Raw genomic sequence first — 27,187 nt, 5'->3', positions numbered from 1 at the left:
AGGTGGGGAGGCTGCAGTGAGCCAAGACTGCGCCACTATACTCCAGCCTGGGCGACACGGCGAGACTCTGTCTCAAAAACAAAACAAAAACAAACAAACAAAAAAACGTTGTTTCACAAACAAAAAATCCTACAAATATTGAACATGATGATAAACAAAAAGAAGTATCAGCTGCAGAAACTTTCCAATTTGTTGAAGTTTATGGAGAAAGAATTTATCAGTCAACAAAATCTATCAAAGTAGAGTACTTTCAAAAAGGAAAGCTAATCACTAGTGTTACAACTCTGTCTGAGGGCCACACCCCTAGAAATGGCATTTTAATTTACAGAAAACATGTAAGTCACAGCTAGTCCATTACAAAGTGTACTTTTTACAGGGTTCTGAAAACAGTAATAACGTCAACAAATATGACCATTATGATGACTGGTGCACTGGTAATCAATTTTGAACATTTACTCTTAGCCACCTGAATGCTTGTTTTAATTAGAGCTCGCCAGAAGACAAACACATTTCAGTGAATGTTATTTTGCCATTTCTGAACTTTAGCTCAACCATGCTTTTTCCTGCCTTTTATTGAGCTTACTCTGGGTTCCAGAAATAGAAAATGGGCAAATATTAATAGGGATGGATGAGAAAAAACATGGTGAAACAGACAACTGTCTTCTCTCCATCTCAAATTTCAGTATTTCCCAAACTGTGTCCCACTGCTTGAGAACGGGCCCAGGATGGCCCAGCACCTGGAAGGCTTCCCAGAGCACCCACTCCTCGCAGCATAGACAAGGAGCTCCAGCCACTGTGGTGACCGGGGCTTCTAGTCAAATAGGTTCAAGACATACAGTGCAAAACCATTTTTAAAAGGAGCACATGTAATTGCACTCTTTGGAATAAAATTCTTGTCGTCAGTGAGTCAGGCACCACATTTTTGGGTGAGATGTAGTTGAAGCAAATTAAGAAAGGAAATCATTTTGATTATACTGCATTCATTTATTTCCTCTGAATTGAGAAAGGAAAAAGTAAAAATCCATTGGTCCATATATTCTATACAAACCTAATCTAGCAAAGGCGCAGCTCAGATTTTTAAAATATCTACTTACGGAGGTAGGAGAATTTGCAGTCACAGTTTTTTATGTTAACACAACTCTTAGGTCCAAAACAAAACATTTATAATAATTTTAATAAATGCCAGGCCTAAAAAATATCAATAATTTTAAGAGCAGAAACTTTTTCCACCTTGAGAATTCAGATATAATAATTCTAGGCTCAGAAGAACATGTTTCTGTGTTGGGCTGTTCTTCTCAGAGCAATCAACACATCAGAACTTGGGAAGAATACGTCCTCAAGCTACACTTTGTTCAGGACAAGTGATCTGTATCAATGATCAGAATCACGACTGATCACTGTAAAACTATTTTTTTAGTGGAGGAAGCTGGCTTTCATACCATGCTGCTGAGAACACCACATTCCCAGCACCATGAGCATTGCGGGATCCCCAGCTGTCAACATGTGCACATGCCATGCAGGCGAGCCCCCCAACTTACTGCACTCAATGACGTCCGTTTGTGGCTCAGGAAAAGCATATCAAGGCCCTCCACGTTTTTCCTCCTTCCTCGCCTCCTCTTCATGGGAGGCTCTCCATCCACTAGGGAGCCATTAAGCAGATGCCTTGTGGGTGTGCGTGAAAGGCCTGCTTGGAGCAGTTCCATTTGAGTCTTAAAGGCATCAGACACTGGTGTAGAGACATTAGGCAAGATAAACTTTGAAGAAAGAGATGAAAAATTTGAGGTAGAGCTTGTTGCCTCTCTGGAGGCCTTTGATAAATCTACAACTTTTTCTTGTCCATTTTCTGAGACCACCTGAGACTCTCGAAGCTGGGCAACCATCTCCATGAGATTTCGCCTCTTGGCAGCTCTTTCGGCCTCAATTTCAATTTTTCTCCTCCTCCTCCTTCGCTGGCGGGGGACAGAGAGGTTGAGGGCATCTTCCTATTGAAAAATTCCAGCACAATAGATTTGCGGTGAGTCAAAACTATATCGGCTACATGGGTCAGCTTTTAGAAATAAGGAACAAGAAGCTTAAGGAATTAAGCATTCACGAGTGGTGCACAGAGCTGAGGAAACAGTAGCTATCTTATTTCTAAGTAGGACCAGTGAAACATAAGCTCCCAAACTGAATTAAGGCTTACAGAGCTCCCTCTTAAGCTGCAGAAGCAAACTATTCTAACTCACCTTTGACAACTGAGGAGAAGTAGTGATGTCCTCAGTCCCACTAATGCTGGCTTGGCCGACCATGGAGAGCTCGGCAAAGCTCCTCTTCTGCAAGGGGCTGTCCACTGTGGTCGGTGTGTAACCTGGGATGAGGCCTTGGAAATCAAACATCTGGCGCCTATTTACTGGCCATTTGCCTTTCAACACTGCTTCACAGATGTTGTCTAATCGGTTTATCATTACTCTATCCTGGAGGGAGAGGAAAAGTCATAAGAAATTTTAACAAAGCCCTGGTTAAAATTACTAGATAAATACATCCATCAAGATGCAGAAGAGCACAAAATGTTTAAATGTCAACTGGAGGGCAAAAAGTAAAAGAAAACAAGGCAAGAAACCAAATAAGAAAGTAAATAAACAAAATCTCTTATAATGGCACTGCTCTGGCAGAAGGTCTCAGGTGGCTTCAACACAGAAAACATGCACTTTTTCAATTACAAACACTGAATTACATAAAACAGGAAAATGTACTAAATAATCACCACTTTCAAAATATCTTCATATTTAAAAAGTAACTTTTATACAAGCTCCATAGAGCCCTGCTGGTGGACGTCAGTGGATGACAATGGAAACCTTGCATTAGCATCTTGCCGCCCTGGCCCATCAGATCCACAGGCTGGATTGCAGTGCGTCCCAGGAAGTGGGACATCATTAGCGTCACTATTAATAAAGTTCAGCATTATAAAATGGGCACCAACCTAGGAACACCTAATGAATGTCAATTTGCATTCTCTACCTATTATCACTTCAAATTTCATTGAAGCGTGTACATTAAAAATTTCTAATTACAGCTTTAGACTGGGTTTCTATAGATTAAAAGTGCCTGCTACTATAACCTTTGACTGATCTGAGAAACTCCCTCCTACACTCAATAAAGGAGGTTAGCATAACAGGGGAACTAAAGGGATAGACAGAGGGAAGAAAATGTCTTTGACAGTATATTCTTCAGTCAGAATTTTCACCTTTTTTCTTAAACAACAATAATACTGGGAAAGACCAGCCTGGGGGTAGGCTGACTGAAGCTCATTTTTTGTGTTGTTTGTTTTAAACCAGAGAGTCCTGTTATGGTGATTAGGATGATTATTTCCTTACCCTGAAAAACAGACTTAAATTACACAGGGATTAATTATAAAATTATATTGTTTAGCAAAAAAATAATATCCATTTTGCTTTTGGTTACAGATAACTACATTTGGAATTATCTCATCATGTGTTAAGAGCAAATGGATCAACAGCATACCCTCTCCTAAGTTAAGAAGATGGTAGGTTTCCAAAGATATAAAGTTGTCTTAAATCTGAAGGCTTTATTTCGCATAAAAGTTTTTAAAACACAGTGATAATCTATAGATTATATTACACAGAGGTAAGTAACCTAAAAGCCACAAGGAGTCAAAGATCCATCCACATAAACACTTCTATTTCTTACTATCTTTCTTTCACGTCACATTTCCCATCCTATTAGAAAAGTGTTCTACAATTTTTTCTTCGGGCTTTTTCCAATCACTCTTTAAAAGTGTAAGAAATATCTATAGTCTCATATACTGTGTCAAAAGTTTACCTTAAAATTATTTGAAAAATCAAGCCAGAAAGATTTCCTCTACCCTAATCCTTTTTGGTCAAGAAAACAACAGCAACAAAAACCTGCCAACCTTAGGCCAAAATGAGAAGGCAAATGTTCTTTCATGCAGGAGCTGAGCTACTGAAGGATCTCCATCCTCCATGTAGAATCCATCTCGGGTTTCATCCCTAGCAGTGCTCATGGAAGCATTGCTTTCTTCATCAAAATTCTTCCCTCTAGAGACAGCTCCTGCTGAGAAATGAGTTAGTGCGCATTACTCACAACCAGAGTATCAGGGAAACTGAAGTTTAGAAAGGACATGATTAAAAATGTGAATACTAATCAGCTTCATTTTATTGAGTACCTACTACATGGCTAGAATGGTACTGAGCATCTTATAAGTCTTTGTTGTCTAAAGCTTGCAACAGCCCTTTAACATAGATGCTGTTATTTCCATCTTGCAGACAAAGACACACAGGCTTAGAGAGGTTAGTCAGTAGCCAACCTACCACTGTGCAAGTAAACCTTACAGGAGGCTGATAGTAAACCAAGTCATTGACAAGAGCCTATGTTCTTCCACACAGAAAAAAGGGCTGACCTTTTGGCAAAAGTTGAAGGTTCCAGCTACAGCAGGACAGTAGGTGTTTTATTTTTACTTGGGGCCAGTTTCAGCAACCTTACTGAGACTTAGAAAACTGGTTATTTTTAGATCCTACTCCTACTCTTTAATTCTGAATCAAAACAAAATAAGCACCATTTGTTTTAAAATGGTTAATAATATTTACTCAGTGAATGATCGATCATCTTTCCCTCACATTTGTTGAAATTAAAATTACATGGAATTCTTAATACACTGCGACTGTAAGTTAACTTCCATCCTTAACCCGGAAGTTGCTAATGTGTCCATGCAACTCTTCTCAGAGTTTATGTTGTTCAAAATACCATGTTTAGGTGCTATAAGGCGGCAGTGCAAACCCAGACCTAAGCATAACTTGAAATCACCCCTCACAGAAGAAAAGGCACACTAAGCACTAGTGAAAAAGAAAAGAGCAGGTGCTGTGCTGCCGGGAAGCAATGCATCTCACAACCAGCTGCTGTGGGATCAGGAGAGGGGAGCAGTGAGGCCTTACCTTCAGGCTGGGAAGACTCTTCTGACTTATCGTCATCCTCCAGTTTTTCCTCTTCATCCTCTTCGGAACCTTTCTCTGAGATAGACTTGGACCCAGTGTCTGCGCCGACCTCGACACCTTTCAGTTCATTTTTCACAGAGCTGGCCTCGGCCTCACGCTCCTGCTTGCTCTCCTTCCCGCCGCTGTCGGTTTCTTCTTCCTCTTCTTTGCCCTCACATTTCTCCTTGGGAGTCGGGTTTTCAGACTCCTCCACTTTGCCTTCAGCTTGATCCATTACCTTCTCATCTTGAATGTGAGCCGATGAGATGGCTGGAGGAGTCTGGCCAAATCCAACTGCCAGTGGGTTCAAGGAAGATACATTACCTGCCCCTCTGTTTTGAGCAAAGTTTTTATGCGCATCCAAGAAGGACAACTCTGGGTCATTGAGGATGTGATAATCCGTCCGACTGACCCCATGTTTAGCAGCACCAACCAGCAAGTCTCGGTCATGCCTTCCACACTCCCACCACTCTGGCAGATCCAAGCTTGGCTGGCAGAGCTTAAGCCTCTCTCCCAGCTGGGGGTGATGGAGAACCTGCTCACGGATCTTCCGCAGCAGCTCAATGCGGTACAGAGTTCGAGAGGCTCGCTCCTCTGTGATGGGCTCAATCATGGAGAGGTCGGGCGGTTCTGTAACACGGAAGGGCTCATATTTACTCGGGAAGAACTCAGGGGCACTTTGCATTATACACTTTCTTATTTTTCACTCTGCTGGTCTTTTCACACAGAACTTTGTTGCTGAATGTACCTACCGTCATCTGGCTTGGTGGGCATTCGACACACTCGCCGACACATGGCCACGAAACAACTGAAGTATTTCTCCAAACTTTCATCAGACTTTTTGTCAAGCCTGGCAAAGGCTCGAAATTGGTTCCAGTCAAATTGCTGTTTCACAGGGTCGAAAATAACCCCAAAGGTGGATACTACACGGTAAAAATCAGCCTCTTCTCTTCTTGTCCACCTGTTAGAAAGATTGTATTAGCTGGTATCATACTGCAGGAAAAGGCTTAGTGCTTACTGTTTCTTTTCCTCTTTCCCCTAGCCTTTATACATACACGGTACTTATTTGGGGTGGGGAGACAGACTGCTTTGCCGGAGCAAGCCTTTCTTTGGTGGTCACTACCATTGATATGAGTCCTGTCTCTTGTGGGTCTACAGGAGCAGGACAGAGGGGAATGTACTGGGAGCTGAGGGAAACCCTAAAGTAACTCACTTTTGCCGCTTCTCAGATATAATAGCTTCCCTTTCCGCTTCCAGAGCTCTCACTTCCTCCCGAGGCCGCCGTCTGCGCCGGTCAGTCTTCATTAGGGCCTCTTGCCTCATCTGTTGCCTTTTATAGCTGCGCTGATAGGCAGTAATGAGCCGGCGCAGACGTGTAGTCAGGGTTGAAGTGTTAGGCCAGTAAAGTTGGCCTAACTCAGCATTACTCTCACTGTGCTTGCCTGGGGAAGTGGAAAAACATTTTTGAAATGTGTAGCTGCAATCTTGCAATACACAGACTTTTCCAACAAAACAAGATGACTCATTAAGATTCAAATGACAGTGTGGGAAAGGGCATCTCAGTGCCCTCATTTTAAAAATATAAATAAGTAATAACCTCTGTTTAAAACTTACACACTATTTCTTTTTTAGCTCCTTAGAGGGGGTGAAAACAACATTATTTATCAGTCCTACGTAAAAAGTACCTTATAAGGTACTCTCCTTTAACATATGTACAATAATCATCTTGAGCATAAAAAATAACTGTATAATTGTTGTGTAATGATTTTACATTAGGTAAAAGGTCAATATTGTAAATAAACTGAAAATATTTTAGGTAAATACTTAGCAAATGCTCTCTTCCCAAGAGCTACATTTTAGATGCTTCAAATTTTTCACAAGTGTAAAATATAAATCAGCCAATTATCGTCCAAGAAAAGTTATCCTATCTAAGAAATTCAATGTAACGAAAACACAGCCATTAACAAGAATTAAAGTGATTCACAAAAGAGGTTGGTGTAGAAGAAATAACATGTTAAGACACCACCATTGTGAAGCAGGACAAGTCTCTACCACATGAGCAATGACTGCTCAGCACACGTCTGCTGAGCTATGCGAGCTGTTCTGCGGCCTTACCTGTGGCATGTATTTCCAAGGATTCTTCCTTATCCTCCGGAGGAGAATTTGCAAATTCCTTGAAAGCAAAGCAAGAAAGAGAATTATTTTAATTCCAGCTCTCATTTTGCTTTGTCTTTTAAAGAAAAGTCCATTATCCATAAAGTTTAACAAGTCTTATATGGGCATATAATAATTTAATGGAGCTATAAAAGCCAATATACTCAAGTTCATACATCTATTTCATCTTTGAATGGTGTTCTGGTTGGTTTATATTCTGGGTCTTCATCTTCTCTATCAAATTCTCCCCTATGTAAAACAAAGACAAAAATTGTTTGAATCATACTGATAAGCAAGAGAGGGAAGGTAGGGTAGGAAAAAGTAACAATCTGCCCAATGCTACCTTTAATTATGGTTTTGATATCAAAAGCAACTCTATCAGTATTTAAAACATGCAGCTGTGGCAGGGTGGTGGAGGGGGCCCAGGGAGGATGGGGGAAATGCCATTTGGAAAAGAAAAACAAGTTTCAGATTATCAAGATAATGTATATTGTTTAAACAGTCATTATGATATATAAACAGAATAGACTGGTAAAACATCACTTGAACTTCAAATCAGATGCAATATAGTGTGTAGCGTGGGGTAAGAATTGAGCCCTGCCAATAGATGGGAAACTGACATAAAGTTTATTCAAATTTTAAAATGTCCTTCTTACCCGTCACCGCCATCTGCTAGCATGTCTGTTCCTCTTTGCTCGGCAGCTATGGCCTTGGCATCAGGCATGCCGACTCGTTCCAGAAAGCACAGCGCGGGGTCAGCTCGCATGGAGTTGTACTTCTCATAGCCTGTGCCATGCCATCCGTGCACAGAGCACACACGGAAACAAAGAAAGGCCCCATCACTGGCAAAATCACAGCACTGCCACAACACAGCAAGTCTGTTTCTCAGTCAAGGTTAACATCTATGTTGAATCCAAAATGGACCTTGTTTTAGTAGGGCATTCTATGGAACGCTCCTTCTAGGGAAGCTACTGGAGGCCAAGTTACACCTCAGGGATATTATCAGAATTACCACAAACACTAATAGAAAAACAGGTTCAGAATAACTGCAAGGTGCCTGGGAGGATTTCTGACCCTATTTTTCCCCAGATCTAATTCTGCTTGACATTTTAGAAGGCTTTGCAATGTTCCTTTATGACCTCTGCAGGGGTGCACTGGGTCCACCCCCATCCACCCTGTGAATAGCGTCAGTCCTGCAGGAACTCTCATGGCTGGCTGAAAAATCCCCATATACGTAAGGCCAGCGAACCTGTCTTATTAGGTTTAGGATGATGCATGTCAGTAAGATAACACTGTTCCCTCTATGGTTTTCAAACTGCAATTTGCTTTTTGACTGCCCAAGTTGACTAGATGGAAAATGGCAGATCCCAACAGTGCACTGCGGGAAAATGATTTTGAGGCTGAGCTCACAAAACGCGGCTGCAGTACATAGGCAGAACAGCACAATTCAATTAGGATGTGTACTACAACACACTGCTCCTAACTGCTGTGGAGCCGCAAGCCAAACTGTAATCATGAAAGGTTTTATAAGCCATCATTCTCCCCTTTAGTCAGGCTGGGCTGCTGAGAATACCTCCGCGACCTCCAGAGAATTGGGATTATAATCAGGAATCGCTCACTGTATATATCATGCCAGTTCTGCATCCCCAGCCTTTCAAAGTTAACAAGGCTGCATCCCACTCAGGGGAGCCGCGAGTTCTCAGCACTGACATTTGTGAAATATTGCTTGGAACAAAGCCCAGGAGGCACTTGTACAGATTAATAGCAGAGGTTAAGCCCACCGTCCACTTTGACACTGGTTGGCAGAGTTAGCAAGGGAAGCCGAGCTGGAAGCAAAGTTTAGGGAGAGCTATAGTACAACTTGGCTATTATTAAAACAAATATGGTTTGGGTTTTATTTACAGCCAAGAAAGAAATGTTTTCTTCTCAAATGCTCAACAAACATTCAAAAACAGCATCTGATATTTACAGTTCATATTAGATTTTTAGTACAGAAAAATGGTAGACGCCAAGAGTCCTTTGGAACTATCCTCATTAATATTATGACTTTGGAAAAGAGTATGTAAAGAGTTCTAAATAAAGACCAAGCCATACAGTCGAGATGTATTCAAACAGAAACGTCACTTACCATGTTTGAATACTCCAATTAAGAGGGATTTGTCTGCTTCCTTATCCCACCAATCTGCAGGAACTTCAGCATGGAAAGGTTCCGGAATCCATACATCGGCTTCACTGAAAGACAACATTTATAAGAAATACTAGTATTAAAAAAAAAATTCCAAGTAATGAATGTGATACATGGCTCACGTGCCCCCTCTCCCACGATAAACATCTGAGCATGGTGGGGAGGTATCAGTAAAGATTAAAAGGAAGGGCATGAGTCAGTCGCCCTTGCCAAGACCAGAAATGAACTTCATCACATGGTATTCCATTTTAAGGGTCACCTCAGAACACCGGTGCTTTAGTTCACACCTCTTTCCACTACAAACAGAAATACAAACAGCCTTTTCCTGATTCTCATCACATCCCCAAGGACAAACGACAAATACTGCATTCAAGATGCAAAAAAGAAGATGGGTTACTACCAGTGGTTTATGGAGGTTCAAAACACAACCCATGATGTTTTTCAGCTACAGATTATCTTGCTGAGGTTGAGAACAAATGTGAGCTCGCACTAACCTTGAGTCAGCACCCTCTAAGATCTTATCTGCCTGGTCTCCTATCACTTCTTGTCTTAGGTAGTACAGCATGCGGACACGCAGCAGGACCCTGGAGAGGAAGACAGAGGGGGGAAAAAGTTCTTAACTTCAGGACTGTTTGCCAACAGTGGCTTTTGGCAGCTGCTGCTGTTCATCCATCATCCTGCCAAGGCTGATTAGCCATGCTGTATGGTAGGCTTGAAGCGTGACAGATGGTGGCACATAATCACCTCTGTGTGGTGCTTTCTGCTGGCTTCCAACAGGCCTGCCTGGCAACCGCTCACACTGCACAGAGAGGGCCCGAGCTCAGCCCAGCCCAGGCGCACTTCATTTAGTTCTACCTAGTGCAGCTTGTGAAGTTTAGACACGTACCCTACCATTGCCTCTGAAGTATTGAAGCAAGTTTGTAAACAACTGAGCAGATGGCTTTCAGTAACTGTTCTGCTTCATTATCTCATAAAATTTCCTCAGCTGCTGCCTTAATACCATTTTTGGAAGCACATCAGAAGTTGTAGGAATAAACGAGATATAAAATCTGGTTTTACTACCTTACAATAAACCCTCAATATGGAATGTCAGGTTTTTTAGATTATACAACTTTGCTTCCGAGAAAGGAAGATGGGGATGGGGTGGGGTAGAAGGTGTGTCATTGCTCTTCTCCTGTACGAAATACTATGTTAGACATTTTTATTCCTTCTAGTTTATTGTACCTGGGAACCTAAGTTGTAGTAGTTTGAAAAAAATAATAAAACATTAGAAATTAAAATGTGTCCAATTCATTGACTTCATAAACATTCTCAAGATATTAATTTTTTAAAACCCTTGGAATTCTAGAAACTACATTTTCAATCCTGCTTGGAGGTCCTCAATGGCTAAAACATAATTCTTTCAATAAAGTGGGCCTGGTAAGTCCCAAAAGCCAGAGTCTACCAAAGCTAGCATCCCCTGCTGGACAGCCCTGGTGTGCATTCGGGACTGACAGGTGAATCATGGCCTTCTTGGCCATGAGTACGTAATAGTACAAATGCTATTTCCCCAGCTGAATAATCTCATCGTACACTTGTACAGAACTTTACAACCAATGTCTCACACTTATACTAGCCCTTTTGACCTTCACGATAACCCTATGATGAAGCAGGGCAAGTTATAATTTCCATTTTCAAATGGGAAAACTGATGGTAGCAGAAGATAAGTGACAAATCCAAGGCCGCAGAGTTACCTTGCACATGGGACATTTGGAACTAGGTCTTCCGACTATTCTAATCACACTGTCTCTCAGGGCCTGGAAACTGTCCTAAAACTTCAAAATAACAACTAGGGTTAACCACAACAGACAGTTCCCGATCAGACATCAACAGACGTTCCTCAACAGGCCCTTCCCCAACTACGAGTCTACTCAAGGCCAGCATGGGCTCTGGACAGGCCAAATGTGAGCTTGTAAATCCCTGAAGAGACTCACTTTGTATAATTCATTTCTATCTCCATTTAGATTTTTTCTCTTGTTAACTCATGAGATTAAACATTGACTGTGCCATACTGAAATGCGTATGACAGGTACCTTATTTCTTCTCTGGTTAGAGAAGAATTTGAAGGCCAGCGTCCACTTACAGAGGGTGCCCAGCAAGGACAGTTCCAAGAAAACACCCTCTGCCTTTGGATGGATTCTTTAACAAGCACAGCACAGACCAGTACAGTGGCAGGGAACCCAATAATTTCTCTACCTTTGATAAAAGAGAAAGATTTCCACTTTGGGAGGGACTTTAGTTACATGAGGCTTTTATGAACTAACTGTGAATGCTACTTTTCTTCTAGAGGAAAAATTCTAAGCCAAGCAACTGGTAAGCTGAGTGCCCCTGTGGAATACACTAAGCTAGCTGCCCACTGCGGGGACAAAAAGATGACCACAATATGGCCTCTGATTCTAAGGAGTTTGCACTCTGTAATTTAGACAGACACAATGATGAATGACTCCTTAGGCCTGATACAGGCTTCTTTAGCTCTCCCACTACTGACTGTTTTTGGGTCCAGCCCTGAGTCCAGGACATGCATGGCAGTGAACTGTCCTGTCCTCTTTGTCCCCTTTAACCAGAGAAAGTCCCTCTGTCTTTGTCTCTCACAACCCTGAAACTTGTGAAGAGAAGTGGCCAGTACTGTCTAGAATGTCCCTCAATGTAGGGCTCATTTTCCATCTTAACAGTCATCAACATTTCCACACTTTAGATGGCAATAAGTCTCAAGACGTGATCTACCAGGAAAGGACAACTGGATCACTTGCTTTGCCTCAGCAATGAGCTGGGGAGCACCAAAAAGCTTCTTCTGAGACTGTGTGGAAAGATATGAGGAACACCAGTTACTTCTCACATACTAATTAGGGAGGGTGTCCTATGGAAGCGTTTACTGACAGTAGAATGGGAAATCTAAAGCCTCCACCATCACACCAGCCTCTGAGAACAGGAGCCATTCTTTCCACACTGACCCACTTCCCTTCATTTGTTTGAGTCCACAACTCAGAAGGCTATTGACATAAAGTTTCCATCAACCACAAGGACACAGAGGTTTTCTAAGAATGCAAGTGGGTGGGATTTTAGGGAGCACTCTTATGCCACAGCAGTAACCACCAAGTTTCTGAGATGCCAAAAGGGTTGGAGGTAATGGTTCTGAAGATGCCCCAGAGCCTCACCACAGTCCCGAGGAGGAGGGAGACTTCCGAGCCGAGGCTGCCCTTGTCTACTCGGGTTCAAACCTGGCTCTGCCCCTTCAACTTGCCGAGGGTCCTTAAGGAGGTTACTCAACTTTAGTCTCAGTTTCCTTGTCAGTTAAATGGGGATAAAAATCTTAGTAATCTTAGACAACTCAAACAGATAATCCATATAAATAAAGCATTTGGCATGCTCATTATATGCTCAGACTTTGTTGCTGCTACCTTTAACTTTTACAAAGAGAAATGCATACATCCTGCCTCATCCAGCTGAAATCTTGCTGCCAAGGTCTACTGGGCTCACCAGAAAAATGAGTCCTCAAGAGGCTGAATAATTTGCTCAAGGTCACATGAAGCTAGGACATAGAGCTGATCAAGTAGCATTGGTGCCTGAACTAGTGATACGGAAAAATGCATATTCAGAATAAGGAATTAATCAACATATGCAGATGTTAGTTTAATAGGACTGTTAACAGAGCTCTAAGCAACAAAATAAATTTAGGTTCAATAGTCTTCAATTATCTATAATCCGTTGTTAGAAATAAAGGTAATATGATTCTAAGCTCTTGTGTACAAAAAATGGACCCAGCAACTGAGGTAATATTAGGCAAAAAATAATACATGAACTCCCCAGTCCTCCTTCCACTGCAAGCAGTTAGTTGAGGATGGGATCATATAATGATGACTACAATTCTCTAACAGATATTGGTTAAAAACCAGTCCTCTACAACGTTCACAGCAACATTGTTCATGAAAGCCACAATAACCAGCCTAAGTGTCCATCAACAGATGACTGGGACAAACAAAACGTGGCATACATACACAATGGAACACTATTCAGCCGTAAACAGAAATGAAATTCTGGCACTGTAATACAAATGAACCTTGAAAATACTATGTTAAGTGAAGTAAGCCAGACATAGAAGGACAAATAACATGTGATTTCCCTTAGGAGATACACAGAATAGACAAACTATTAGAAACAGAAAGTAGAATGGTGGTCACCAGGGGCCGGGCAAGTTACTGTTTAATTGGTACAGAGTTTATATTTGGGATGATGGAAACATTTCGGGTAAAGATAGTGATGGGTATATAGCATTGTGAGTGTAATTAATGCCAATGAATTGTTCACTTATAAATGGTAAAAATGATAAATGTTGTGTTGTGTATCTCATCATGTTAAAAAAATAATCAGTCACCTAAAGGTATGCTCTCCTATAACTTGACACCGCATTTCAAGAAAAATGGTAAGGCTGTACAAAGGCAGTGACTACACCACTTAAAAGCCTTAATACAAAGCTGTCCCTCCATATCCGCAGGAGTATGGTTCCAGGACCCCTCTCAGATACCAAAATCTGCAGACGTTCAGCTCCCTCAGTTGACCCTCCAAATCTGCGAGTTCTGCATCTGCAAACATGGAAGGCTAACTGCATGCATTTTTTAAAGAATGAAAAGGGAATTAAGCTCTCCAGGTCCACCCTCTAATAACATACTTGTTACAGTGATGCTTCAGGTGTTTCTTGTAGCTGTCCTCCTGGAACAGGGCATCTGGGTTGCAGCTGGCCAGCCAGTCGGCATCCTGCACCACCGGCTGTGTGCTCTGGGCTTTCACCTTCTTTCCCTTCCTTCCCCTTGGCACTGGGGCTGATAAACCTAGAATCACCATCATAATAATAATAGAAGCCTTTTATACTCCAATTACAGTGTCAATGGCAGATAGCTTAATGCAGGAGGTAGGGAAATACGGGGTGTATGTCACATCTCTTTATCAACAGCATGTCACAAAGGTTCCTGGTGGCTTTGTGACCCTGTAGCACAAACAGCATGGCAGAGACGTACCAGAATGGTTGACCAAGGCTCGAGTCTGGCCATCTGCTGTAGGTGTGATCAGATCCCAGATGAAGCTTTTGATATTCTCATCCCCTTTGTAATGATTAAGACAGTACACCAGGATGGTTCTGCAGATGGTTTCCACATCTTGCTCAGTGAGTTGACGTTTATAGCGTCCGTGGGAGAGAATGTCTGTCCACCGTCCCCAACTGCAAAGCAAACATTCAGCATGCAGAAGTGCCTTTGAGTTTTGATTTAGGGCTTTACTTTAACAGTCAGGTACCAGTGTTGGGAAATCCTGGGTCAAAACTAGCAACAATTCACATAGGGTGACAGGAAAGCAATCCAGGGTGCAAGAGTTAAAAACACTCCCTTACACAGCAAGCTGCCTCTCAGTTCACTGTTCCTAAGTGCACGAGTTGAACTGCCACTGGAATAATGCCCACAAGGTTAACCCTGGCTTTCCCAGACACATGCAGGCCGTGGAAGCAATTTTCAGGACATGAGTACAACCAAGGGCCTGGAAATTATAGACTTTGCTTCACACTGTCATGATTAGTATGTTTTGATATTGACCAACAATCTGAGATAAAAGGCAACTCAAGATAAAAGGGGTGACTACCCTAAAATCAAGGGTGTGATGCTGAGCAGTATGGCTGCATCAACCCACCTCTAAGGGATGCCACAGTCACTGGGGAAAGGTTCTAGAAAGCTCTGAGGTTCCTTTTGAAATAAAGAGTAATAATCCCACACATAAGAACCCTCACAGGCAAAATGTTCTGCCAACCCTCAAGTCCTCATGAGAAATGAGTGGGAGAAAGGACCATGGACGGAAGACAGAACCTACAGACAACACGCCATGGGGCCTGAATGTTTGTTTTGTGTTATAATCCCAGCCTAAACAGTACTGTGCTGTTTCATCTGGGAGTTGTGGGGCAAGACCATACAACAAATAGGCAAGGAGGCAGGCAGCAGCAGACTGAGCCACCAAGGCAGTGCTCATGGTATGAACAGCCCCTCTGCTGCAGACCGAGAATAGTGTCTCAAGCAAAGAGCAGCACACATCCTCCCTCAGGCCCTGCCTCTCGCCCTGGCTTGGTCTCCTGTCACTCCCTGGTCCTGTCCAGCTCCTGTGAACTTCTTGCAGTTTCTCCAAGCACAAGGATCTCACTGATAGGCCTCGGAACACACTGCTCTATCTGCTGGGACCTCACTTCCCCTCAATACCCAAACCCCAGCACTCCCTCTTACCCTGGCTGGTTTCTGATGTCCACCAAGTCACAGACTGTACATACTACCTTCTGTGGAATTCTTCCTTTCACTCCTCCTAACCCCAGAATTGGGGAGACAACACCGGAGCTGTGTCTTAACAGCAAGCTAACAGGCTCTATGCTCCACAGCAGGGTGCTTCCCTGTCACAGCATTGTCACAGTCTGTACCACTTCTGCTTGCTCATCTGCCTGACTGACCCATGACTGTCTTGCTCAGAGCTGCACCCCTAGTGACTGAGAGGATCCTAGACAGTGCCCAGCACATAGGTGTTCGGTACAGTGATGACTATGGGAAGAGGGAAGGGCCTGACTAAGAGACAATTTGCACTAAGCACACTTATTAGTTGCAGGAGTTATTAATGAGCTCCATTCCTAAAGTTAGCCACAGAACTCTCAGATCTGATGATTGCGCTGAAACATGGCAGCAGGTGTGAGCAGCAAAGGGCTTCTGAGGGGCAGGGGGGTAAGTCTCTGCCCCATGTAAGAATAGACAAGGGAGGATGTCCAGCTTGCACAGATAATGAGGATGGGCTTCTGTTGAACAAGCATTTATCAGCACTGTGTGTCTGCACACACTGCACTACGCACTGAGGATACAAAGAAGAAGCCTCCATCCTCAAGGAGCTGCAAACTGGGAATCTAGCAAAAGAGGGAGGTGACTCAAAAATCATAAACAACACGATGAGTGTGATGGGAAGTGCAGGCCAGAGTCTGTTGCAGAGCACAAGCTGATGCCTGAGTTGGACACGTACAGAGAGCAGAAGGGAGTCAGGTCACCTCCTAGCAGAGGTGCACGTTGGGAGTCCGCTAGGCGGTGGGAAGAGTTGGTGCAAAGACACACATGAGATGGAGCGCCTGGTGCACTGAAGGAGATGAAGCCGTCTGTCCTAACAGAAGCTTGGACTGCCCGTGGGAAAGAACCAAGGGAAGACAAGGGCCTAAGAGAGCTCTGGATGCCGTGTCAGCATATGTTTGTGTTTACTCTGAAACTAATGGTGATCCATTGGAAGAAATCATCCAAGACAGGATGTCACAAGATCTGTAGATAGTTTATCCTACAAGCAGTTTTTTTTTTTCTTTTAAATTTTATTTTAATGGGAGTTGCCTGTAGTCCCAGAATCTGCTAGAGAACTCTTCATTGACTGATTCAGGTATTTACTGAGCACCCTGACATTCGAAGTACTATGTTGGGTGTCACAGTGATTCGGAGATGAATTAGACATGGATCCTGTCTTTCAGAAACTTGTAGTCCAGCAGGAAAAATACAACACTTTCACAAAGTTCAAATGACCATTCATGTTTCATATGAGTTGCAAGGAAGAATTTAACAAGTGAGATTATTGCCTTTGAAAATTTTTTATAAGAGAAATATTAAAAGATTATGATGGTCATAAATTTTATGCAAAGCTTCTGAAGTGAGAAAAGATTTTGTAACTTTGACACTTTGTTCTTAATTATTAATAATCAACATGTAAATCTGAACCTGGCATAATTCCTTAAGGTACAATCAAGCACCCAAACTTCAGGTGACCTCTGACTCCACAGTATCTGAACAACTTCGATTACATTAATCAAATGGCTCCAAAGCCCTGTCAAGTTACTGCAGAAGCATTTATTTGACTGTGCCAAAAGGTGTTACACAGATTTAAACACAAATATAGTTTTTCCATACCAGTTGGGAATTCCAACTACTGTTAAAATAAAATGCCATCTTACGTAGTGAGTCCTACTTACCCATAGACAAGCAGATTCTTCTCCACCCTGAAACACTCACTCCTTGCATAGCCCTGTGACTTATCCTGGGGGCGCCGTGGCTTTGCACAGGGCTTTTCTTCAGAATCACTTTCCAAGTCTGAGAACTCCATCAGCTCATCTTCCTTCACTGCACTGTAGAGCCTGGTCTGCTTTCTCACTCTTGGAGTATCAATAACCAGGTTGTTCTAATGAAAGAGGAGATACATTTGAATCTTCTGAAAGAGTGGCTCTTGGTTTAGATCAGATAGGTGTTTGAATGGGACTTCTCACTCACCCTTCCATTTAAGGCATCAATATCCAATTCAGCCTTCTTAGCCCACTTTTGCCAGAAATTTGGATCATCTAAGGAAATATCTGTCCTATTTCCAGATGCAACAAAACTGGCCTAAAGAGAAAAAAGAAATGCATTACTTTGAGAGGCTTTTCTCTGAAGCAGAATGTAAAGCAGCTTTTGTTTATCCATTTGCTCCAATGTTGTGCATTCCTCCACTTACGGCAGATACTACAGTAGATGGGACTAGAATGACAGACTGGCCCTCACGCCGCTCTCTGTCCAGAGGTTGAGACCAGACGAAAGGATTACACTGCAGCATGATAAAAATGACAGGAAGCAAGGGTATACACCAATGCAAGTGATATACAGAGGAGGAGCCCCTAACCTGGTTCAGGCAGGACATTGCTGGGAACTGAGAAGAAAAGGCTCTCCCATAAAATGATGCCTGAACCATACTTTAAAACACTCACAAAACAGGAAAGCATGTGAAAATGTTCACAGCAGAGCATGTGCCAAGGCACAGAGGAGAGAAAAGGGGATGATGGTAGTCAGGGAAGAAGAGCCAGAGGTTGAGCTGGTGACGGAGAGAGAAGCTAGGTCAAGCTGTGCCTTGTATGTGCTGTTAACAGAGTTTGAACTCTATCCTGAGGGAGCCAGGAACTATTTGAAAATAGGAATAATCTAATTATGGACACATCATATCTAGAGTCACAAGTTGGAAAGGTTACACCAATGCTGAAAGAAAAAAAGAAAAGAAATATATTCTTTAAAAGGTAAAATTCTTGGGAAGCTGAAGGTGGAAGGTCACTTGAGCCATGTGTTCAAGTTTAGCCTGGGCAACACAGTGAGATGTCGTGTCTAAAAATAAAATAAAAGAATTAATGGAACCAGAATCTGGGTATATATGAGATATGAAAGAGGAAGAAGCAGTCAGGAAAAACCTCAGCATCCATCTCTGGCAACTGAATGTCGGGCAGGTGGACAAACAGAGATGGGGACAGGGGGAAAGATGGGGTGATAAGTTTGGCTGTGCACATATTGAATACACAGTATCTGTGATCCTTGAGAAAATAACCTGACATGAGGCTGAAAGATGTAAGGGAGAAGATGTGGGTCTCAAAGCCCACAGAAGAAGAGCCTTTCCAGACTGGAGTAGCTGGGACAACTGCATAGCCATATGCAAAAGGAAGGGTTGGACCCCTACCTCACACCATACACAAAACTCTATTCAAATGGGATCAAAGACCAAAATGTAAGAGTAAAACCTATAAAACTTGGAATCTAAGTTATGCTAGTGAATGACTAACATTACACTAACTGAATGAAGCCAGACACAAAAGATCATACATCATATGATTCCATTTATATGAACTGCCTACTGTCCAGAGTAGGCAAATCTGTAGAAAACATAAATCTTTGTGACCTTGGGTTCAACAATGCACTAAAAATACAAGCAACAAAAGAAAAAACTGGTAACTGGGCTTCATTAAAATTACATGCTATTAAGAAAACACTAGGAGAAAATATCTGCAATCATATTATTCAATACAGAACTTTCACCCAGAACATATATATTTTTCAAGTATTAAACCTTGATAAGAAACTCAAAATATGAACAAAGAACTTGAACAGAAATTTTTCTGGCTGGGCACGGTGGCTCACACCTGTAATCCCAGCACTTCGGGAGGCCGAGGTGGGTGGATCATGAGGTCAGGAGTTCGAGATCAGCCTGGCCAACACGGTGAAACCCCACCTCTATTAAAAATACAAAAATTAACTGAGCATGCTGGTGCACAGCTGTAATCCCAGCTATTCGAGAGGCTGAGGCAGGAGAATTGCTTGAACCTGCGAGGTAGAGGTTGCAGTGAGCTGAGATCGTGCCGCTGCACTCCAGCCTGGGGGACAGAACAAGACTCCATCTCAAAAAAAATTTTTTTTCCAAAGATGACCTACATCTAGCCAATAAGCACATGAAAAGATACTCAACATCATCAGAGAAATGCAAATAATAGCCAGAGTGGGATACGACCTCACACCCATTAGGATGGCTACAACTAAAAACTCAGACAATAAAAAAGTATTCAGGAGGATGTGGAGTTCTGTTCCATTTCCTCCATATCCTTACCTACACTTCCTATTATCTGACTTTAAAGGGAAAAATAACAGTACACTCACTTTAGAAAACAGTGTGGTAGTTCCTCAAAGGGTCAAACATTTAGTTAACATAGAACACAGCAATTCCACCCCTGGTATATACTCAAGAGAAATGAAAACATCAAGTCCACACAAAAACCTGTACACAAATATCCATAGCAACATTCTTCATAATAAACAATAGTAGAAATGACCCAGATGTCCATTATCAAAAAGTAAATGTGGTATAACCATAAAATAGAATATTGTTCAGCAATAAAAAGGAATAATTACTGATCCATGCTACAACACAGGTGAACCTCAAAAACATTATGTTAAGTAAATGAAGTAAGATACAAAAGATCATGCATCATATGATTTCACTTATATGAACTATCCACTGTCTAGAAACACAAATCTGTAGAAAAAGAAAGTAGATTCGTGGTTTCCAGGTATGGGAGACTGGTATGTAGGGATAGGGAATGACTGTTAATGAGCATGAAGGTCTTTCTGGGGTGATGGAAATGATCCAAACTTCAATTGTGGTAATATTTGCTCAAGTCTATAAATATGGTAAAGGCATTGAATTGCACACTTAAGACAGGTGAATTGTATGGTCAGTTAATTACATTTCAATAAAGCTGTTAAAGATAAAAGTATGGAGTGGGCCTCAGTGCAGATGGCTAAAACAAAATGCAGGTGAAACTTCAGAAGGGGCTCTCAGGTGGAACCATCGGGTGTACTAAGTGGTGACCCTGGCCAGAGCAGCTCTAACAAAGAGGCAGGCAAGGGGTGCAAGCTGGAAGCCGACAAGTAAGTAGAAAGGGAGCCAGTAGAGACAGCTGGAGTAGATCACGTTAGTGTGGATTTTAGCTCTGAAAAGAGTTCATGTACGGAGTTGTAACTAGAGGGGAAAATAGAGGAGCGGTGTTTTTAAAGGGGTGATTTGATCGTTCTTATAGGCTGCTTCAGAAACCAGGATCTGGGGAGAGAAGGAAGATGCCAGTGGAGCATGGTCTCAGAAGTGGGAAGGATGGAGTCAAGAATACAAGTGAAGGATTTGCCCCAGGAGCTGGGAAGTAGATACAAGGACGACAAGGTGAGGCCAAATACCAGTGCCAGGTACACAGAAGAAAAACCAAAGCATAAAGAAAGCTTCATGTGCCAGGGGTTCCACAGGGAGTTAATAATTAATTTGGTTAAGTCCCAATGCATCTTGTAAGCATTTTTACAAGGCACTTTTCACATGTACTCCCTCATGCTTCTGTGGAAAATCTGGGCTCTTCAGATCGATTCACACCTTAGCAAATGTGGAACCTTTCCCTTCTGACTCAATGGTAATGGTGTGGGTTCGACGTAGCAGGATCTGATCAATATCTTCTTCACAAAATTTAGACCCTTCATCCTCCTCATCCATGAGTGCACCATAGGCCCCTTTTCGTAGAAGATCCTCTATTTCTTTCTTGGAAAGCTGTTGTACCTGTTTTTAGAAATATTTAAAATATTCAAAATAATTTAGAATTAAGAGGCTTAGAGACTAAACAAACACTGCATTTTTCTCAAAGACAGCAAACCTGAATTACAGCAAAGAAAGTGTGACAAAATACAGTTAAAATATTGAGATCGAAAAATAATCAAAGGCTGAGTAATGTCTTACTATGAGCTAAATAAAGGAAGGTGCCAGAATAAATGAATGGTTTGGGCAAGGGTGGTTTTACCCCATTGGTAGCATTTTCTCTTCCACTCATAGACTGCAGCACAGCTTTATCCAGCCCCAGCTTCAAACTAGCCTTGTCGAACATTTCCCTTTCATAGGAGTTTCTTGTAATCAGCCTGTAGATTTTCACAGATTTGCTCTGTCCTATTCTATGACATCTAGCCTGAGCCTGGAAGAAAAATGAAATTAACAGTTATTGCAATGAACTGAATGTTTGTGTCTCCCCACCAAATTAATATGCTGAAACCCTCCTTCCAATGTGAAGGTGCTTGGAGGTGGGGCCTTAGGGAAGTAATTAGGTCATGAGGGTGGAGTCCTCATGAACAGGGATTAATGCTCATATAAAGAGAGAGAGCTGGCTCTCTTTAAGCTACATGAGGACACAGCAAGATGATGATTGTCCATAAACCAAGAAGAGGGCCCTCACCAAGAATTTGACTCTGCTGGCACTCTGTGCTTGGACTTCCAACCTCCAGAACTGGGAGAAATAAACATCTGTTGTTTAAGCCACCCCATTTATGTATTTTGTTATGGAGGCCTGAGCTACGATGGCTACCAAAGAACAACAAGACTCAATTGCCAGTTATAAGACCATACGTGCCAATAAATAGAGGTGCAGTTTAGAAGAGGGTTAAAGTACTAAAAAACTTCTTCTCTGGTTATTAATCAACAGGTTACTAGTTGGTTACTTGCCCTGAAACATAGGACACAGCCTGAGTGATGATGCAACATTAATTTATGGGTTTGCCTGGTGACTCTCTGTCACAGTAAGTAGAATGACTTCTTTTTCAAAGGCATCAGAGGACTTTCTTGGGCATTTACCTGGAGGTCATTTTGGGGATTCCAGTCTGAATCAAAGATGATGCAGGTATCAGCAGCAGTGAGGTTAATGCCTAAGCCTCCTGCCCTTGTACACAGGAGGAAAACAAACCTATCAGAATCAGGTTTGGAGAATCTGTCGATAGCTGCCTGGCGGAGATTGCCTCTGACTCGGCCATCGATCCTTTCATATGGGTACCTAAAAAATATCAGTATGGACAAGGAAGCCTGACACATAGTGACAACATACTTGCTCCTCTTTTTGAGTATTACAAAATGGTACATATATTAAAAGACTAATACCACTTAACAGAACTAATCTCAGAACAAATAGAGTTTACTGGAGTTTTTTATACAATTGATTGAATGACCAAGGATTAAATTTTATTCTACTTCCTCTCCAGGGAAATAGCTAAACTCTAAAAAGAGCTAACACTTCTAACAGTAAAATAACGAATAATGTCAATTTTAAGTAAGAACTATTCTCCCCTACTCAAATAAAGGCAATGGGGAAATAAAATTGCCTTAAAAAAGTATGCAGTATCCTCCTGTGTCATCATATAAAATAATCATCATGTACATCTACAGTTTTAAAAATGGCATGTGATACATTTTCCCCATTCTATCCCCTTTATCATAAATACCACTTTTAGGTGGACCACCTGGAGCCCTGTGAAGGTAATTTTAGATTTCCTTTTTATTAGTCTAATATGGTGGCCCTCACCGTCTTTGAATGAGGTAGTCTTCCAGTATGTCCAAGCAGCGCACCATCTGGGAAAAGATAAGCACCCTGTGGCCACCAGCCTTCAGTTTTGGCAGCAGCTTGTCAATCAGCACTAGCTTGCCAGCAGCCTGGATCATTGCCTGGAGCTGAAAATCTGGAGACTCTGCATTGTGTGTTTCTTTAAACTCTTCCAAAATTTTCTCTTCAGCACCTGCAGAGATTGGACAGCATAATGTGAATACTGTAAAAGGTTTTTATTACTAAAAACAATGAACTTGCTTTCAAAACCCATTGCAAACTGTAGGAACCAGAACACCAAACTCCTGCTTATGAACAAGAATCCACCCACTTACTCAGAGTTGGGTCTATACAAAACTGTGGATGTACAAAAAGGATCAAAGTTTTAAGCACAACACATTGAGGCATTTAGGGGGAAAACCACATTTTTCAACAAACAAATGTTTGCTGTCTGTAAAAACGGAATTTCAACAACAGACTGTCAAGCCAGAAGTGGCAGAAACAAGCCAAGGGCCAGATACCTACAAAAAATTTGGAACCTAAATTGCTAAAGAAATGAAGAAATGTTTACTAGCTGAACATAAACACAAACAACAAAATCTGTTCTGAAATGAAGAAACAAAGGAATCATGTCCTAACAATTACAGTGTAAGAGCAGTAGTAGTTTGGGTCTATAACTGCATATTAATATAGGCAAAGGAACTACAAAAAAGAGGAATTTATTTCCAGGATAATGTCTTGGAATATTTGTGGGGGACCTAAGCATTCTATCTATTGTAATCTCTAAATCTCCCTCTACATTCATTCCCATCTGATAATTTTTCCTAAGATACAAAAATTCTATCTTGAACTATCCAAATCTATTAAAGTTAAAAACAAACAAACCTCTAAGCGTTTGATACAAGACTTCTAGGCTTAAAACGCTTTTTTTCCCCCGCATAGCCCCACATGGAGTTTTGCTGATCCAAAGACTTGGGTACATTGGAAAAAGCTCTCAAGAAGATGACATCTTCCTAAGGAAAGATGCCCCCACCACATCCCTGCCTGACACACGCTTCAGCAGGCTAAGCTTCCTTCAACTGCTTAGGTGGCTTAACTAGAATTATACAGCATTGGTCTGGCCTCCTCCTGCCTCTGGGGTTAATCAGGACATAGCTGTTGTGTTCAGTTCCTTTCCCTGAAGGTGGAGGATGTGCTCAACTATTCTTTAGAAAATACAAACACACACATTCATCTTAACGGGATTGTTTCCCAGACTTTTAACTGTGTCAGAAACTTAAAACTACCTTCCTACCACTGGTTTTAAACATGTGAACTAACTACAGAGAAGATGGGGATACATAAACCTCACAGAGGGAAACGTTGGGTTAGTGTGACAGGCAACCGCAGCCTCTCACACGGTACTGCTGCAACAGGCGCAGATGGAACAAAAGTGCAATCCTATCCCTACTTTACGGCTGCGAGGAGAAATTACCTTATGGTACAGCCCTATGTAGAAATACACCTTGTTAATTATTAATCAACAAATAATTTACTGAGAACAGATTAAAGTCACTTAATGTCTTCCCAAGCACTAAGGCCTTCCACAAAGTATACTACCTTCTTATGAAGGGGGACTAGCCCTTACTCCTTTTTCCATGTGAATGAAAAGCTAATGTTTAGAATTTTTCTTTAAATGTGGAAAATAAACGCAAAAGTAAAAAACAAAATGCTGTTTAAGAGCATTAGCAAGAATGTTCTTAAAGTTAATTTTTTAAAAAAACATGGAATTTAGAAACCCAGGTTTAGATTCAGGACAATACCCTACCGTCAAGAGACAGGGAAAACAGATTTAGGTGAACATGTTACATTAGGGTTCTTTAAAGTGTGTTCTTATTATCCAGTATATCATAAGCTCTGAAATTCAGAAATAAGATTTTGTTATAATTATTTTTTGTCCATACTAAGTTAAAATCCACAATAATATAAAATATAGTATTTTAGTCATTTGAAACAAATTAATGGCCAATGAATATTTTTCAAAAAGGAAATAATCATTTTGACAAAATAAACATCAGACACATTTTAGTTCAAAATTTTTTAATATAAATAATTCAGTTAAATTTGCAGACAAATTTAATTTTAAATTTATTCAGAGATTTAAAAAAAAACTTTTTTGCCTTTTTTTATACTACCCGAAACTTCCCATTTTATAAAGAATAGTCAGAAAAAAAATGCATTCTTTCTTACCTGACAAAAGCTACTGCTGAATTAATCCAGCTCTTTGTTATAAATTCAGGTTTTTACAACTGGGAGCTAGTTTACACTAGTAATACTTCATTTAAAAATAATATCAGCAAACATTCCTACATGAGTGTCCTGACATTATTCATTGTGGCAACACTGAAGGAAAGAGGGTGGGAACAGTGTTGGGGAGGAAGCAACTGCCACCTTCTAATGTCACAGCTGCATTTTCAAGATTATCAATTAACATTTGATACCCAATTTGTAAACATCAATCTGAAAATTAACTGGAAATGGGTCATGACAACTCAAAACACTTTGCCGGTTCTGCCCTAAACTAATGTACGGCTGGTACTCCGTTGGAAAGTGTATATACATAACAAAGGCAACTTGAAACAAGTGTGCACTGACTTCCAGCTTGAAGTCTTTTCGCTTCAACAGATGGTCACTGTCAGGACAGTAACTGCAGCGTCATCTAACTACAAAAAAGCCACAAACAAACAAGAAAATATTTTGTTCTTGAAGATTACCAGAAAAAAAACAAGTTAGTTTTCTCTCTGAAATTCATTCCATCCATGTAAGCCTCATTCTTGTTTTCTTTTTGCCCACTATTCTCTACACGTTCCCTGCCTCAAATAATAACCAGCAACGACTCTTAAGTCAGCTCTAACCAGTAGGGTACCCTGGACATGTTTTCAACATTATTCTTAACTTGACATTATAAAAACTAAAAATTGGAAATTCCATTCAAATAAAACTTGGGCCAATAACAGTAACTCCATTTATGTTACTCAGTTAGTTACCTTAACTTGTTAACTTTCCTGCTTAACTTTTAGCAAGAAAACAACTAGCAGAGTGCCTAGAGTGTGCCAGGCACTGTTCCAAGCACTCAAGTAAAATTAAGGGTCACATTAAAAATATTTCTCATTTACATACAGTTTGTGTTCTGACAACACTTACAAACTTTTTTCCTTGTCCTGTACTTACGTTACTTTCAATTTATGCATATAAAATTGCTTCTATTTTTCATAATTCTGGAAACATGTTTAATTGAATGTGGATTGGGGCTTCTTTACTCTGCCACAACCAATTCAAATTTCAACGTAATCTCCCCAATTAAAGAACTTCCTTCTAAATGTTTGATATGTTTCTACTCCAGGCTGTGGTTGAGAATGAACAGTTCTGACCCTGGAGCAACCTCTACACAATACAATGTCTATGTAAGTTATCTGGGCAGCTGCATGCTTAGTGTGTATGTATCTATACTTTTTCACTATAACTTCCCCAAATTCAGGGACAAGGACAACTGGTTAACAGATACTTCTTAACTTGTTGTAAGGACAGAAAATCTGAGCTCAAGATGTGACCAATTAGAACAACTACCACAGATGCCAAGCCTTGGGGAGTCCTAAGAGGCTCCTGGCGAACAAATATGCTATAGAGGATGACCCTGGAAAGCAATCAGCAAACGAAGAGACCCACCAGCTGTGTTCTGGGGAAAAACATTCCACAATGTTCAATGTATATAATAATATGACCAAACAGGGTAAACTTGATGGAATTAGGGGTGGCAATCTAACCACCATCGCTGAGATCTCCCCTTTCACACACATCCTGCTGGTAGCATTCAAACCCTTTTGTATCTCCTTTTCTTTTCTTTCCCTTTGGAGGCTATTATTTCTTTCTTTTGTACCAGCTATTAAATTCAAACGCGTGTGTGTGCACAGTGCATGCACACACGTGTCCTCAGCTCACACCATCAGTCACCCTAAGCTCCATCTCTCCAACTCACAACCCAGCTAGTTGACACTCACCATAACGGCTGTACAAGCTCTTAAACACACTGCAGGCTGGCAGTATTCGACAAATAATCATCACACAGGA

The 27,187-nt window shown here is 41.3% G+C and overlaps 1 protein-coding gene across 8 annotated transcripts in view; it reads right to left on the bottom strand.

Annotated features, from left to right (window-relative positions):
* The window catches only part of CHD7 (chromodomain helicase DNA binding protein 7), a 178,485-nt gene that overhangs the window by 8,305 nt on the left and 142,993 nt on the right, over nt 1–27,187 (bottom strand). For 7 of the 8 annotated variants that reach the window (XM_032296168.1, XM_032296173.1, XM_032296174.1 and 4 more), the window contains 19 exons: nt 23,063–23,273; nt 22,342–22,537; nt 21,521–21,688; nt 21,103–21,282; nt 17,670–17,780; nt 17,375–17,580; nt 14,379–14,578; nt 14,033–14,192; nt 9,822–9,911; nt 9,271–9,374; nt 7,799–7,928; nt 7,319–7,391; nt 7,104–7,161; nt 6,202–6,430; nt 5,741–5,949; nt 4,950–5,618; nt 3,911–4,071; nt 2,226–2,453; nt 1,539–1,982 (listed from right to left, as the gene is read on the bottom strand). In XM_032296168.1, the coding sequence (XP_032152059.1) occupies nt 1,539–1,982; nt 2,226–2,453; nt 3,911–4,071; nt 4,950–5,618; nt 5,741–5,949; nt 6,202–6,430; nt 7,104–7,161; nt 7,319–7,391; nt 7,799–7,928; nt 9,271–9,374; nt 9,822–9,911; nt 14,033–14,192; nt 14,379–14,578; nt 17,375–17,580; nt 17,670–17,780; nt 21,103–21,282; nt 21,521–21,688; nt 22,342–22,537; nt 23,063–23,273 (3,827 nt within the window). The remainder of the gene's footprint in view (nt 1–1,538; nt 1,983–2,225; nt 2,454–3,910; nt 4,072–4,949; nt 5,619–5,740; nt 5,950–6,201; nt 6,431–7,103; nt 7,162–7,318; nt 7,392–7,798; nt 7,929–9,270; nt 9,375–9,821; nt 9,912–14,032; nt 14,193–14,378; nt 14,579–17,374; nt 17,581–17,669; nt 17,781–21,102; nt 21,283–21,520; nt 21,689–22,341; nt 22,538–23,062; nt 23,274–27,187) is intronic. The other variant, XM_032296172.1, reaches the window with a different exon arrangement.

The sequence above is a fragment of the Sapajus apella genome, unplaced genomic scaffold (genome assembly GCF_009761245.1).
Source record: "Sapajus apella isolate SASKATOON/1434 unplaced genomic scaffold, GSC_monkey_1.0 scaffold35, whole genome shotgun sequence".
Classification (NCBI taxonomy): Eukaryota; Metazoa; Chordata; class Mammalia; order Primates; family Cebidae; genus Sapajus; species Sapajus apella.
This window is presented reverse-complemented; position numbering and strand designations above follow the sequence as displayed.